Here is a 15374-nt window from a genome sequence, read left to right as displayed (position 1 = left end):
TTTTCTAGGTGCAGTATAACATCTGTTTCTTAACCTGTGGCTAAACTTAGGGAATTTGCAACTTCCACTGTTCTGGCAATAATTCATCTCTTCTGTATATTGGTTCTGCAGTTCATTTATATCTGCACTACCTGTATTTAAATATTCTTGTGATAGTCCAGCTTTCAAAGGCCTGGCTTAGTAAGCCATTCCATGTACACATCTTCATGCACTACAAAGAACTTTATGAAATGTCCATATCTCCTCACTGTCACTAGCACTAAACAGATACACAAAACTTTCTCTTTCTTTTTTCTAAAGAAGCCATTGGACACCTTAGACTATACTATAAATTTCATTTATCTTCAAGCCATTCTCACCATGTCTCACGTTTCTACATATTAAATTCCACTAGCCTTTTGTAGTATGACTTCCTACATTGCTTATTACTTATTGCCAAGGCCATCTTGCATACAGTTGATTTTTTTTCCACTCTTGGATTGCCAGGAAGATGTCTATCAGCAGCACCTTGACTGTAGCCTGTAATGGAGGCCGTGTAGAAGCCATCTCAAATATATTATGAAATATTTCATTGCATACGATTACACATTTTTCTTCAAACATGGATTATTTTGCTTTGTAGAGGCACTCAGTTGTCATTAAGTGATTATTTCATAACCTGCCTATGCCAGCTGTTATTTCTCTTAATGGTAACAGAAAGTTAACTTTTTGTCCTGCAACTGTGCACTACACAGCAGTTTTTGACCGGCACTGACAAAAATAAGTTTCAAATGTCTTTGATTTCACTTTGTTTTATTGTATTACATGGTTACTACTGTCAGACAGAAAGACACCTTATTCTGAATTCAGTCTATTACATCTGGGGTGAAACATGTTCATGAGCACACCGATCTCACAGCCATTCCAAAATGATTTTGTCTCTGTTCCCCAAGGCTCTGATTATTATTACTGCAAATTACGTCAACACTGTTATTTTATGAATTTGTTTGTTTGCTTGTATATTACGCTGTTTATCTGTCTGCCTATTAATTTGTTTGTTTGTTTGTTTGTTTGTTAACTATTGTAGAACTTTTTTTCAGATTCAGTCTGAGTAAAAAAAAAAGAAGCAGGAAAAGGCATTTTTTATATTTGTTGATCAGATAGGTGCAGTTAAAGGATGTCACTATAAAAACATACAGATAGAAGTAAAAGAGTTTCTAATGTCTGTATATTTAACCAATTATGCAATTTCTTATCACTGTAGATGTAATTGGTTTTTCAAAAGAAGCAAACAAAATCATTGTTACTCTGAAATAATGTACCGCTGGGCTGTTTGCTGTCTTTATATTTCTGCTTTGTGCCAACTGTCTCTTTGACCTATCAAATCATGTTGTTTCAGTGGATGTTGCTAAACCTCCATGCACTGCAGACTCATTGTTCATACTCTGTCTCCAACTACTGAGCATATTCCGATATTAACTTTTCTCATATGCTGAGACCTTCCTCTTGTGGTGTGGAAGTGGACATCTGTTCTTGGAGATTCCCAAATAAGATGGCATAATCTACATATTAAACAGTATTTCATATATTGTTCCTCTTCCAACTAATGGCCTAATTTGAATACATTTGTTGGCACATCATTAATGAAAGAACAATATAAATAATCAAATTGTGATGTGCATGGCTAGATGAATCTGTTTTCAGAGGAAAGGATTTATGACGGACATACTATTACAATGAACTGTTATATACCAACAAGCATGTGGTACACAGTGTTTCCCTTAATCTCATGTCATTTAATCTGATATCATTTAAAACATTTGTCAAAAATAATTTAATCAAAATTCATTTGTTAAATCACAGTTCATAGAAAGCAACACATAAAGCACTTCAAAAGAGATTTTTAAGTGGACACGCCCCTGCATCCTTCATATAGGAGGTGATCCACCCTCCCCCATACTTAAATATACTAAATCCATGGTCACTTAACCATAGAGAGAAAAAGATAAGATCAAACACAGTGAACCACTGCTGATATATAAATAAAACTACATCAGCAATGAGTGTCTATAGGTAATACCAGTCATATTTGACAATCACCAAATAAACTTCTGCATACATTTTTACATAATTCTAGTAGCCTGCAGATTTCTATGAATTGTAATGAACTGAAATGAGGTTTCAGAGAAATCAATTTCATTTATTTTTATTTCAAGAATCTGTGATTCAGCCACATGTATTCAACAAGATAGATAGATAGATAGATAGATAGATAGATAGATAGATAGATAGATAGATTAGAGAGATAGATATTAAATGTGCTCAGAAAAATGGAACAGTTTAATTGGCTAACATAAAAAGACATTCAGCTCAGACATAAAATCCCCCATAAAATGGCTGCATAAGAAAAGGACAACAATAAAACCAATTCTATTCCTAAACAAGGGCTTCTCTACTGCTCATCAAACTACACCTTGTCAGGGAATCCAACTCTCTGATCACTGCTTTCTACAAAAGATCACTACCAGTGCCGTTTATAAGCATGAACCACAGGACATTCTTTTTTTTGAGTGGGAGATTTCTCATTCCTCATGTTCATTCAGCTAAAGAGTTAGTATATATAAGTTTGGGGGTGTGGGGAGATCACTGCCTGGATAGAGGGTACAATGGTCTTGCTCCCTGAAAAAAATGCTTATATTTATATTTTCATCATGCAGATCCCCTGATCTCTGGTTCTCAATGAGTTGTTTACTTAGCAACTTGTAACTCATTGTTCACCAACTCATACTATAAGCCTTGACAAGTTCTGGGTTATATTTATATAGATGTATGTGCATCTATATATAATTTCCAAATGCATAATACACAGAAAATGTGTGTGCTTCTATATTTATATTTGTGTATGTGCATTTACACATGAATATGTATATTTGTATATGTGTATTTAGTGCATTCTTATGTAAACACCCAACCACCACACACACACACAAATATACACATACTCATGCAATTGAAATAGTGTGACATATTCAGAACTTATAACAATGCAAATACTTAATTTGGAAGCAAGTAATGTAAGAAATGTATAATTCCTGGCATTACAATTGCCTTTATTTTTGTGTTAGCATGTCATTTCCTTTTTGTTTTATTGATGTGGCCCATTTCCCTCGGTGTATATGGTCTAGTTGTTTCTTAGAGATATTACATTCCATAAAACACTGAAGGGGGGAAATCAGCTGTGTTCCACCAAATGGTTTGCACACTGTCTGCATAGACAGGTGAAAACATATTACCATTTAGATGGACAAAATGCTCTCTCTCTCAAAAATTATGTACACCCTTTCTTACATCATACATGCCTAGCTACACCCATGTGAAAATCAAGTTTGTCGGCTACTTTCTAAATGCATGACTGACTGCTTTTATAACCAATAAGATGACAGTACTTTACGGGTGATCATGTTTAAAGCCATTTTCACATGCATGTTTTAATTTTTCCTACAAGCATTAATTTATTCCCTCTTTGAGCTGCACTAACTCCATTGTTGATCTCTTTCCTTCATCATGCATAATGAACTTAAATTACCAAGACTATGTTTTTTTCACTCCCCCACCATCGCTGTTCTATATTCTTGTTTAATTTGATACTACTACCATGCTACTATTCTGGGTAATCTGTCTATCTCTGCTAAAGAATTATGAGGCTGACATCAATCATATGGATATGCCTCTTTCCTGGCCATATCCAATATAACAAATTTCTAGTCCCCCGGACATTCTTCTAATCTTTTTCAACTTGTTTGATAAGATTTATAATTTGAGTTTATTCTATTTTCAGTCATTTTACTGGACTGCTGTATTTGTTCATCATTCTGGACTCCTTCATAGCTTGAAAAAATCCGACTAGTATTTGCAATGTGTGTTATCCCAGAATCAAATGAATCAAATGCATAGCACTGAATTGTATTCATACATGTAGGTGACGCTTTCATTTTGGTTAATCAGTTGCATTTATTTTATGCAAGCTTCATTCTTTAGCTCACCATTGTTAATGAAATTAAGAGTATGCATAAAAAATGTTTCATTATGTTTTATCATTTGTAGCTTTATTCCCTAAATACACTGTCACTCCTTGTACATTTTTCCTGCATTTGTGTATTTATGTCCACCTTTTTATGTTAGCTGTTAAATCTTGTTATAATATTACTGCTGCTACTACTACTACTACTACTAATAATAATAATAATAATAATAATAATAATAATAATAAACTGCTGCAATGGTCTGGTTCTCAGTTATTAAGAAAACTGACTCACATGAGTTTCATACTCCGTTTCTATCAAACTTAACTTTTAAGATGTGTGTTTTTACCTTATTTTACTTCTACTGCACCACCACCTCCTTTACTGGCATCCCCCTTTCTCATCTCATTATGTTCTTTTGTCCCATGGACAATACACATAAACATACACTGGCTGAGGAAGTGATTATCCTGACTTTGTTTACATCAGTTACTCCTGTATATATATATATATATATATATATATATATATATATATATATATAAATATATATATATATATATATATATATATATATATATATATATATACATACATCAGTCTTTTAAACTAGAAACTGGAAAAAATATTGTATGGAAAAAGTGAGGGTATGGCATTTAAAATGTGGACTGTTTTGTGAAAGCACAAATATTATTTAACATGGATATGTATAAAGAATTAAGGCTTGCTAAAACAAAATTCATGATTTTAAATAAAAGTATTCTGTTTCAGTTATATACGGTCTGCATTCTTGTGATGCCGACACTGTTATTGTAATCACCGATATACATTTGCTTCTACGCGTTAAGGAAGTATACCCTCTCTGTGTAAAAACAATTCACGGTGGCACACAGTATCTACAGAGCAGTGGTAAACACTCATGGTTATAATTAAATGTTCTTGGTCTGCAAGCTGGTTCCATTACTTCAGACAGCCAGGTTTACTATTTAAATATCCCCAGTCTAACTAAGTAGCTCTTACTGACGTGAAGACACACAGAGCCTGAAGCAGCTGCACATCTTAAAAACTACTATGGCTAAGGTCAGCATATATGCATATTAGTTTTCAGATTTAGTTGGCCTCTACACATGCCTCCATTTTACTGTCTTGCCCATATTTATGCTTGCTCCTATTAACGTATTTCCTTTACTAGCTAACACAGAATTCATTACAAGTCCGTTAATGTTACAACAACTGCACATAAATTCATTTATTCACTATAGACAGATGTGCACCAATTCATAACTTCAAGAGCATTCTAGCAGCATGATTGCAAATGGAAATGGGTTCAAATGACCCCTAATCAACTCTCTGTCCTTTACAGGAGGACTTTCTGAGCTGGATACTCGCAATATTTACCTCCTCGGCTTCGGTTTGTTACCCATCTCCGCTTACCATTTTCTCTCTGCCTGTCCTGTACTATATCCTTGCGATCCATTTTAGATTATAGTGCATCAGAGTACAGGCACCAGCCCTTGAAAAATAATGTCTTGTTTTCTCTTGTTCCCCCGTAAGAAGTTGTCTATCGTTTCCTTTACTGGACATGGGATGTGCTAATATATAACAAGTGTACCATTAATACTTGCTACTGAAACAGACTGTGTACAGTATATAATACATACCAAGCACTAATTTTAATCAATTGCTAGTGATACAATCTTCTGCATTTTTCTCTTTCTCTCTCCGTTTTTTGGTCCATATCTTTAGAAATGGGCTTCGAAAGAGAAATACACCAGATAAACATTAAAATTACATAAAATAAGCGGAAATGCCTTTTCACATGTTTCACATGTCTTAAGGTCATTGTTATGATCTGAAGTAAGTCTGGTATCAGCAGCTGCCCCATCCTTCGCCCGCATGAACTGATTAGCAACGTGAAAATGAGCAGTTATCTGCAACGATTAGCAATGACAGCAAGCAATAATATCTGTTCCAAACTTTCGCTTTCGATCACACTTGAAACAAACTGTAAGCCAAGGCAAACTGACATTTTCTATCCTAAAGTAATGCTTTTAGATAACGCCTATAATCATACATGTTCCTAAATTACTATGTTGGATAACCCCACATTCTACAAGCCACCAGTGTGTCATGTGGATGCAGACTACAGTTTTATCACAACTATTTATTCATACCTGCTTGGTGGACTTGAAGTTAATTGAATCATATTAGAGATCATGCCTAATGATATTACACTTTAACAAGTGCAATGCAGCAGATTTCCAGTGTAGCCTTGAACAAACAATTCAATAACAATCCAGTATCTGTTCTTTTCTACCAATAATTTGGATTAAACTGAAACAGGAGTATACAAGAAAAAAAACGCAAAATGCACTTTTGCCTGTTGGCATGGTGTGTGTGTGTGTGTGTGTGTGTGTGTGTGTGTGTGTGTGTGTGCGTGTGTGTGTGTGTGCGCGTGCGTGCTTGTGTGTGTGTGTGTGTGTGTGTGTGTGTGTGTGTGTGTGTGTGTTGAGGAGGGAGAACAGATTATATCTGGTGAATTATCTGCATACAAATGTTACACCATTTGCTCAGATTCATGTAAATCTATTCCGGCGTTAGCATCTTCGTTTACGCATTACCCTATTTATTTGGACCAGGAGCTGCCTGCATTACAGCATTATGTGTTGCCCTATTTACTTGCAACATTCACAGGACTCTTGACAAGAGCACGGGTGGGGTACGTGTTTCATATTTACCTGGATCACCCGCATGTTGAGCCCGGTTTCCTGAGCTAGCTGTTCTCTTATATGTCGGGTTGGTTTGGGGGTAGCCGCAAACGCTGCTTTTAATGTCTCCAGCTGTTTTGCTTTGATGGTAGTCCGAGGGCCCCTCCTTTTGGTTCCCGAGTTCTGTTCTTCATTCTCGTTGTTGTTTGTTTCTTTGTCTGACGAAGTGGAGTTGTCCGTTTCTTTAGTGTCATCTGGACAGGGGTCCTGAAGATCCGGAGATAAACTTCTATCTGTACAAGAGGACACTAAGGATAAGAAGAGAATTATTCATTAAAAGGCCGTTTTCCATGCCTAAAAAATCTGTTCACAAACAATTCGAGTGCCTAATGCAGCCTATAAAAAAACAACATTTAAGCCACGTTCACAAGTGAAAGGCATAAATAGTTATTTCAAATAAGTAAATATGAGCAATACTCGAGGGGAAAAAACTTCACTGCGAAGAAGACTTACATCTGACACTTGACAATCCACAAAGATGTCGAGCATTTAGAGACAAATAACCTCAACGAACATCATAATTTCTGACAGAAGTCATATTTGTTACAGTTTCAGAAACATGTTGCTATTTTTTCATTTTTGTCTTTGACATAAGACCAGAAGCCGAAGTCCCGTTATAATGTACTGTCTCAAACTCAGTTATTATCGGTTGTTATTAATTTTCATTACTTCATTCGCGTGATATTATTACTTTAGAACCGCATTTCACGACTTTCACATGCAGTGGACCATAAAGGGAATATTGTTTTTAGAAATGGCATACCACCTCAACGCGCGCAAATGTTAACACCATGGCGAACTATTATTGATTTAGGTAATAAGTAGCCCAACCTTTCTATAATTTCCAAATGCAAACTCTCTTCTTTTACTGGACGGTTTTCTAAATACTTTACCTTAAGTCTGATCTATGATGCTACCCCCCCCACACACACACACACACACACACCACCATCACCACCACAATCACTAACAACACACTCATAACTAACTGCCTATTATTGTGATTTAATTGCAACATCACGTCTTCTCTATAACAGTCAATCACAGTCTGTCAGATTAATCTCTTGGGATATCAAGAAATGCAGTCACGAGTCTTGTCACACCTCTCTATCAGAGAAATGAAGTGTTTGGGCTTGCCAGATAAAGGACATTGGAGGCATACCTCTCAACTGTCCAGATTTTCTCAGAATGTCCAGATTTTTGCTTTATATTTTTAGTGTGTTTCTCATAATTTTTTTTCTGGAAAATTATTGGCCAGCAATTGAATACTGAAGTAAGAAAAAGTGACATGCATTTGAATTTCAGACTTCATACCCTTCAGAAAATTAATGCAAATGCAAAACTTATTTCATCAACTTTCTAAGTTTGTAACAGCGATATTTAAAAATTGTCCTTATTTGGGGACTTTGTTCCCCATTATTTATGGCTTTGTCCAGATTTCTTGCTCTGAGAGGTTGAGAGGTATGAATTGGTGGCCACATTCGACCATCCAACTAAAGGATAAGTTGTCACTCTCTGATACATACCCTTGCATGGCTGTGATTTTTTTTAATCTGTAGACTATTAAGGAAGTCTGAAGTACAAACTCGATACGCATTTTATGCGTGGTGTATTTCTGTGAGTGTTGGAAAAGGGTCTGAACACCTGAAAAGTTTACGTCCTATAGGTAGCGTAGCCCTCCTAACCAAGGGCTATAAAACCGCAAGTTTTGACCATTGAAAACGAGGCATGTTTACACTAGACTGTAATCTTAAAATGGTTTGAATACCTATTATCACGTGAGAATTATTGACAGCAGTCTCCCCATATGGTACAAAATATTGTAACTCTCATTGCGTGCATGTTGCATCATTGTATGCTCGTTCACAGACACAATGGTACTTAAAGCCGGGAAATTCTTTAAACTGAAAAGAGTGTGAATAGTAATTACATCATATGGGGAAGTCAGCCTCTAAATTTAGGAATAATTGCACCATATGGAAAGGCAGAACTTCCAAATACCGCAAACTGTTTAAATTAAGCCAAAGGCTGAATTTTGAGTTCCTTATTTTATTCCTAAAACGCTACACGTACCCACACGCCTTTTTGTAATTAATCTACAAGTTACTGCATATACCTTTTATTTCTGCAAAGCAGAGCCAGGTAGAAATGATTCAACAGTCTTCTCAAACGCCACTGTTTTGGAGGCACATTCCCATGTCCAGGACTGATTTACACCATGCATAATAATATACCTGTTTGGGGGGTTATGTCTATATTTTAAGGGTTGATTTACCTCTTTACACGCTTTTCTGAATCCCTGTCATCACACATGATTTTTGAAGATGCCTAGTGCACAGAAAAACATGCTACATGTCCAACATGCCAGTGGCATCAATAATTTTACGAAAGAGAAGATACAGTTACATCTCTCTGGTTTAGAATCGAAACTAATTGACATTGTGTTGCAGAATTTTGCAACAGTGTTCATTAAAGTCTAGAGATTTTTACATCGTCGCTGTGATAATGTGCTTATATTTTCCATCATTTTGTCACTCTGTTTTTAAACGTGTTTATGAATAGTATCTCACATTTCCTACTGAAAGCGGGAAGAGTTATGTGTTATTTGGAATTCGCATATTATACTAGTTTGATGTCCAAATTTGTATTAATGGGTGTATCTATTTTTCATGGGCCTTTGTGCCTATTTTGAATGCAAACAGGTTGAAGTGTATGCTCCAGTATGTGCAGATAGACAGACAGACAGATACAGACATTTGCTTTGTGCGTTTTAGATAACGCGAAGTGTTTTTCCTCCCCATAATCATAAGTTTCAGATAAGTTTTGTGAAACAAGACAGCTCTCAAAATTTTACTAATAATTTGGTAGTTCATACTCAGACTAAAAAAGTGGTCATTAACAAAAAAGGGGCACATAAATAACCACATGTGAATTGCATTCTATGTATGTGATGTGGTTGCTAGCTGAGGGGTGACTAGGGGTGTTGCTAGATATTGACGTTTGCGCTCATTCCTTATATTGCTGCCCCATCACCCACTAATTATTTAATAAGTGTACTCATCTCTCTAAATGTTACCCTTATACACACAGAAAAGAGATGTTATTTCAACTGTTGCCACTTATTACATCAAAACAGCTGTTTTGTACAGGTCCATTCTTCTCACACAAACATACTTTGCATATCTGTATACTGTAAGCATCAGTTTAGACAGTTATAAATATTTTGTGATCGTTGAATCATGCAGTTTCCAAGAAATGCTCAGGGAAAAAATGTACTCAACTGAGTATACTGAGTATGCCTAGCTACGTTGTTGTCGTTGGCACATACATTGTAAAGTCGCTCACTGTACAATGACGATTTGCAACTATTAATTTTGCAAGAATTCAGTCAGTTGTGCAGTATAATGGAAATGTAAAACAACTTTTCAAAATTAGAAGGATTAAATAAGTTTAAATGCAGCGAATGAGATGGAAAATACAATAAACGAGGAACTTTTATGGCAAGGTCACAAAACCACAAAATGTATTTGACGCTGATTTCTTGTCATAAAAACATAATCATGCATTTGACTAATTAACCTTCCTGTCTAAAACGAGATGTTTTAAATTAATTCACCAAACAATATGTACTTTAATGACATTTCCAGGCCTTGGGGACACGACAAACCCAAATGCTTTACCTGAAACAACCAGAATTCAAATATTTTCTTTCTTTCTTTCTTTCTTTCTTTCTTTCTTTCTTTCTTTCTTTCTTTCTTTCTTTCTTTCTTTCTTTCTTTCTTTCTTTCTTCAGTGATTGAGGATGTTTACAGCTGGCTGGTATTGATTAGATTTGGTCACATAGCACCACAGAAATTATTAAAAATGAACTACACTAGTTAACCAACGTCGCCAACTCTATCCAGTTATTCTAAAACGACTATATCCGTGTTCTAAAGTTTAATAAAGATGTATAAGAGTGAAACAATTATTTACAAAACAACACGTTATTACGAAAGTGCTCTTCTGCAAGTTTGCTTCGAACATAGCAGTGTTGTCTATATAAAATGTAAGCTACTGCATACACCTTAATCTTTTTTTTCTGCAAAGTAAGGCCAAGTGGAAATGATTTGTAGATGTCTAATGCTGTGTGCTCGGTACAATAGAGAATATGTCAAGCATAAATGTGTAATGACTGAAATGAATGCCGTACATAGAACTGACTAAACTCATGCATGATAAGGTAGAGACTGCAGGCATTCATAGCTCAGAACTGTTTTGCTCGAGATTCATGAACAAACGTAAAAGTAATGCGGAGATAACCGCCCCAAATCGGGGATTTTTTTTTAAATGGCACTCTAATTCAGTTAAAATAACATCAGAATTTACACCAACATTGTTGAGCAATAAGAAATATAAAACTCTAATATTAAGTATTAATGTATGTAATCCTTCGTGGGGTACCGGGAAAAGGAAGTAACAGCATTAAGAATACGAGGCAAAACCTGGGCGGTTTTGCAAAATTAGGGACAGGGGTATACAAGCATTCCATGATTCAGTTGAACTAGTATTTACTTACGTATTCCGAGTGCCTATATTCCATTTAAACATTTTAAACAATCTTGAAGCAAAAGCGCTGGCTTAATAAGCTTTCCGGGAAGTAGCAAGCAAAATTGTAATGATGTCATATATCCAATATGTGACGTAAGAAACGGTTTTACCTTTTGGCAAGATGCCATTTTAATGGCATTTGAAAATAAGACGCCATCCAGTGATTTTTTTCATCACTTTCCAGTCATGTATAGGAAAGTGCAAAGCCAAAACTGTATTTTGTTATTGATGATCCCGTGAACAAAATATGCCTATCATTTTTTCATTTACCATACTCTGCAAGTCAATTAAAAGTCATGGTGGGAGGCTTACCTGAATTTACGTTGGCTTCCTTAAAATTGGTTGTGCTCAAATAGTCCTCTTTGCAAACAAATTTGTTTTCATCAACGATATAAAGTTCCTCTCCCGTGGAGAGCTGTCTGTTGCAAACCATGCAGGTGAAACAGTTCAGATGAAACACTTTATTTCTGGCTTTTCTTACAAGGTCGCTTGGGGAGATACCCTGTAAACAACCGGCACACTTTGTTCCAAACCGCCTGAAATAAAACACAAAAAACAGGCATCAGTGAAACAAAAATAGACTAACCACTTCCATAACGATTTAATTAGGTATCACCTAAGACTTGATATCTCACAAAAGAAAGAGAAGCCAAAAATTATTTTTGCCGCCTTGAAAAGAATATATTTATTCCCATTAAAATAAGTATTAGTAAATCTCTGCCAGCGTATTCGTTTTTTAGAACAAAACACAATTCAAGAAGCCCCTAAAGAGGCTTTCAAATTTACATTTAAATTGTTTCTGCTGAAGACAGGCTGAGATTTTCCCGTGAAAGCATCCACTCTCCTTCTCAGCTCATAATCGAAACTGCAACACACAGTATGATTAATACATAAAATAATGCGTTTCTCTCATGCAGTCTGTGTATTACCGGTACCACAATATACACAAATGAGCAACACACACACACACACACACACACACACACACACACACACACACACACACACACACACACACACACACACACACACACACACAATTTTCTCAACCATTTTTCCGAAAGGAGAATTAGTAAAAAGACGAGCTGTAATAAAATGCAGAGGTACATTTCTGAGAGCATTTGCAATTTTCAAAGAAGTACTTGTGTGTTTCCTTGCACTTTATACTTTTGCTGTCTGTCTAGCTTCAGTATTAAGTTTTAGAAACAGTTTACTGCACACACACACATTATATATCAACTGTTCAGATTTTCGCAGAATGTCCTGATATTTTCCCTCTTATTTTAGGTCTCTTCATTACAAAATGTATGATTTTCTGTGAAATCACTGAGGAATTAAACCACTAAATAATGACATGCATTTAAGTTTCAGACTTTATATCCTTCAGAAAATGCATGCTAACACAACACCTGTTAATGTAGCAACTTTCTAAGTTTATAACAGCAATATTTAAAACAATCTGTCCCTATTTTTGGACCTTTGTCTCTCCATCATTTTAGGCTTTGTCCAGATTTGTTGTGCTAAGAATTGGTGGTGGTGGTGGTGGTGTGGGGGGGGGGGGCATCTTCTGAATAGTGTACCGAATCAAATTTCCGTTAAAGAGACACAAAAATGGTAGGGTAATGTATTTATATACAGTTTTAAAAGCACATGCTTCAAAAAGCAAAAAACAATATAAGGAAATAAACTGCATTTATTTGCCTTGTCTCTGTGATTCCTTAGAAAATAATGCACATTAATGACAGCATTAACTACATTAAGCAGCAGTGAAAACTAAGAATAACTTCCAAAGCCCAAATAATTAAAATCCTATTCTGATTAAAGCTACACATTCTAGTTTTATTTCGTAATGATGGGGGGGGGGTAAAAGGAATGTCATAATTTAGGATACCTTTGCGTCTGCTGCACTTTATAAATAGCTTGAATCAAATGTCACCGATACACTAAAATAATTAGGTGCCATAAGTCATCTTTGTCTTATCCTAGGGGCATAATTGGCTCATCTGCAGCTTATCAAAATCATTTGGTGGGCCTACAGAGTTGCCACATTACCGGCACTGAATGCTCTGGGGCTATTAAAAAGTGGCGTTTCCTTGTGCAAAGAGGTGCCTGACATGTAACCTATTCAAATGCACCTTCATTAGGCCCTTTACTGGGAGGGGAATGGGTTACCCTAATCACCTCCACATTTCTCAGTACTTATTGAACAAATAGGCACATTATCTTGATTGCATCTCCGTACAAGAGGCATTGTTATGCGAAGGCTGGTTTACATTTTAATGACCGCTTGGCTTTATTTGGGAGACTCTTGCTTTCCTTCCTATTGCGCATTCTTAATAGCTCAGAAACATAATACAGTCAATTAAAAATAAAAAAAATATTTCTTGATACTGTAGCTTGGCTCCCAGTATTAAAGCTAATGCCTTTTGAAGTATATTAGATATCAGAAGCTATATGGTGACTTCAAGATATTTATTTATTAGTGATTACTTTGTTTTTTTACAGTTATGACGACGGCAAAGTCTCTACCGTGTTGTTAGTGGATACTAAGAAATAAATTTAATATTGACAAAACCATAAAAACACAAACACTGTGGGAATTACATAAAGTATAAGGTAGTAGATCTTTCAGTAGCTCCTGAATCTCGCCTAAAAATAAGTTTATTGAACGTTTATGTACAGGTAATGCAAGATTGTGTACCGTTTGTATATATATTTATAAATAGTTTATAAATACAAAGGTGCTAATACTTTTCATCGGCTTAAATATGAGAAGTGTCGATTGCTAACCCACTTCAGCTTTAATCAGTTCACTTTACAGAAATTTTTAAGCTATACCTTATAAGCTTCGCCTCTGTACTAAATAAGAGACCGAATCCTAGCTGATTCGAAAACAATGGACGTGGAATGAATTTCAGAACACTAATGCTTCTGCGTAAAATGAAATTTGCACAAGGAGTCTGACATGCTCTTCATTTCATACTGCTGGGACCTGATGCCCTTTTATTAACTGGACATAAACAGCATTTAAGTTGTCAGTGACGATTTTAAACAGACTATGTATTAATAAGGTATAGCTTACTAATAATAGTTATTCAGATGTGGTTTACATAAACATTTTAGGTTATAATATGTTTGTTGCACTATGACTGTTACTTGTCACTTATCAAGATCTTCTTATCATCAGAGAACCCCCCTATACACACACACACACACACACACACACACACACACACACACACACACACACACACACATATATATATATAGTTAAAATCTACCTGACAAACAATACACACAATCACAAAAAGGACTAATCATTTATACCAAAATAAAGACTGTTATAAAATGCTAGCTGTTTATATTCTGTCATATGAAATTAAGAGGTTTCGTATAAATAATCATAGGTTTATATAATAATTAGAGAAAGAATGTTTATTTTTCTAAAATTGTATGACAGAGCTTTCTAAATAGGGGTTGTCCTGTGAGCATCTGTCCCTCTTTGTGCAGGACCGTCCTTGTTTGGGGAGTTGCGCTCTGCGAATAAAAACATTACAATGGAAATAGCCTGAGATTGTATGACAAAACATTTCCCAAGGTTCCTCAATTCGTTCCATAAAGCAATACACTAGCAGTAAATTACATTATGTGTGTGCATTTTTATTTTAGTAAAAAATGCAGTACAGTCCTTTGGACTATTTGTTGGCATTGTGATTATATTTTGCCCTTCAAAAGTTTACATAAAAAATTCCCATTTGGGTCATATGAAAAAGTGGCATGCCACTCCTATGCGAAAAGAGTGCATATGTTCTAGATGGTCTTCCACTACCAGTGCATGCAAATAAACTTACATTCGCAGACTCTCTGCATTACTATTGAAACTAGATGAAAGTTCTGATCTGTAACATGCTACACAAGCAGTGCATGAGGGCGTTTTGAAAAATGAGGCCTGCCTTTGATGGGGCTTGCCTTTTCACCTTAGCTTATACTTGAATAGCATCCAGCTTTCAGAAAG

At 35.6% G+C, this 15374-nt stretch overlaps 1 protein-coding gene across 1 annotated transcript in view; it reads right to left on the bottom strand.

Annotated features, from left to right (window-relative positions):
- LHX5 (LIM homeobox 5) overlaps nt 1-15374 on the bottom strand; it is a 123705-nt gene that overhangs the window by 107346 nt on the left and 985 nt on the right. Inside the window, exons 2-3 of the mRNA XM_044068265.1 lie at nt 11672-11895; nt 6740-7017 (exon numbers count right to left, since the gene is read on the bottom strand). Coding sequence (XP_043924200.1) covers nt 6740-7017; nt 11672-11895 — 502 coding nt within the window. The remainder of the gene's footprint in view (nt 1-6739; nt 7018-11671; nt 11896-15374) is intronic.

This window comes from Protopterus annectens, chromosome 4.part0, assembly GCF_019279795.1.
Source record: "Protopterus annectens isolate FY-2018-M chromosome 4.part0, PAN1.0, whole genome shotgun sequence".
NCBI lineage: Eukaryota > Metazoa > Chordata > Ceratodontiformes > Protopteridae > Protopterus > Protopterus annectens.
Note: the sequence above shows the minus strand (reverse complement) of the source record. Positions and strands in the feature narration are given on the sequence as shown.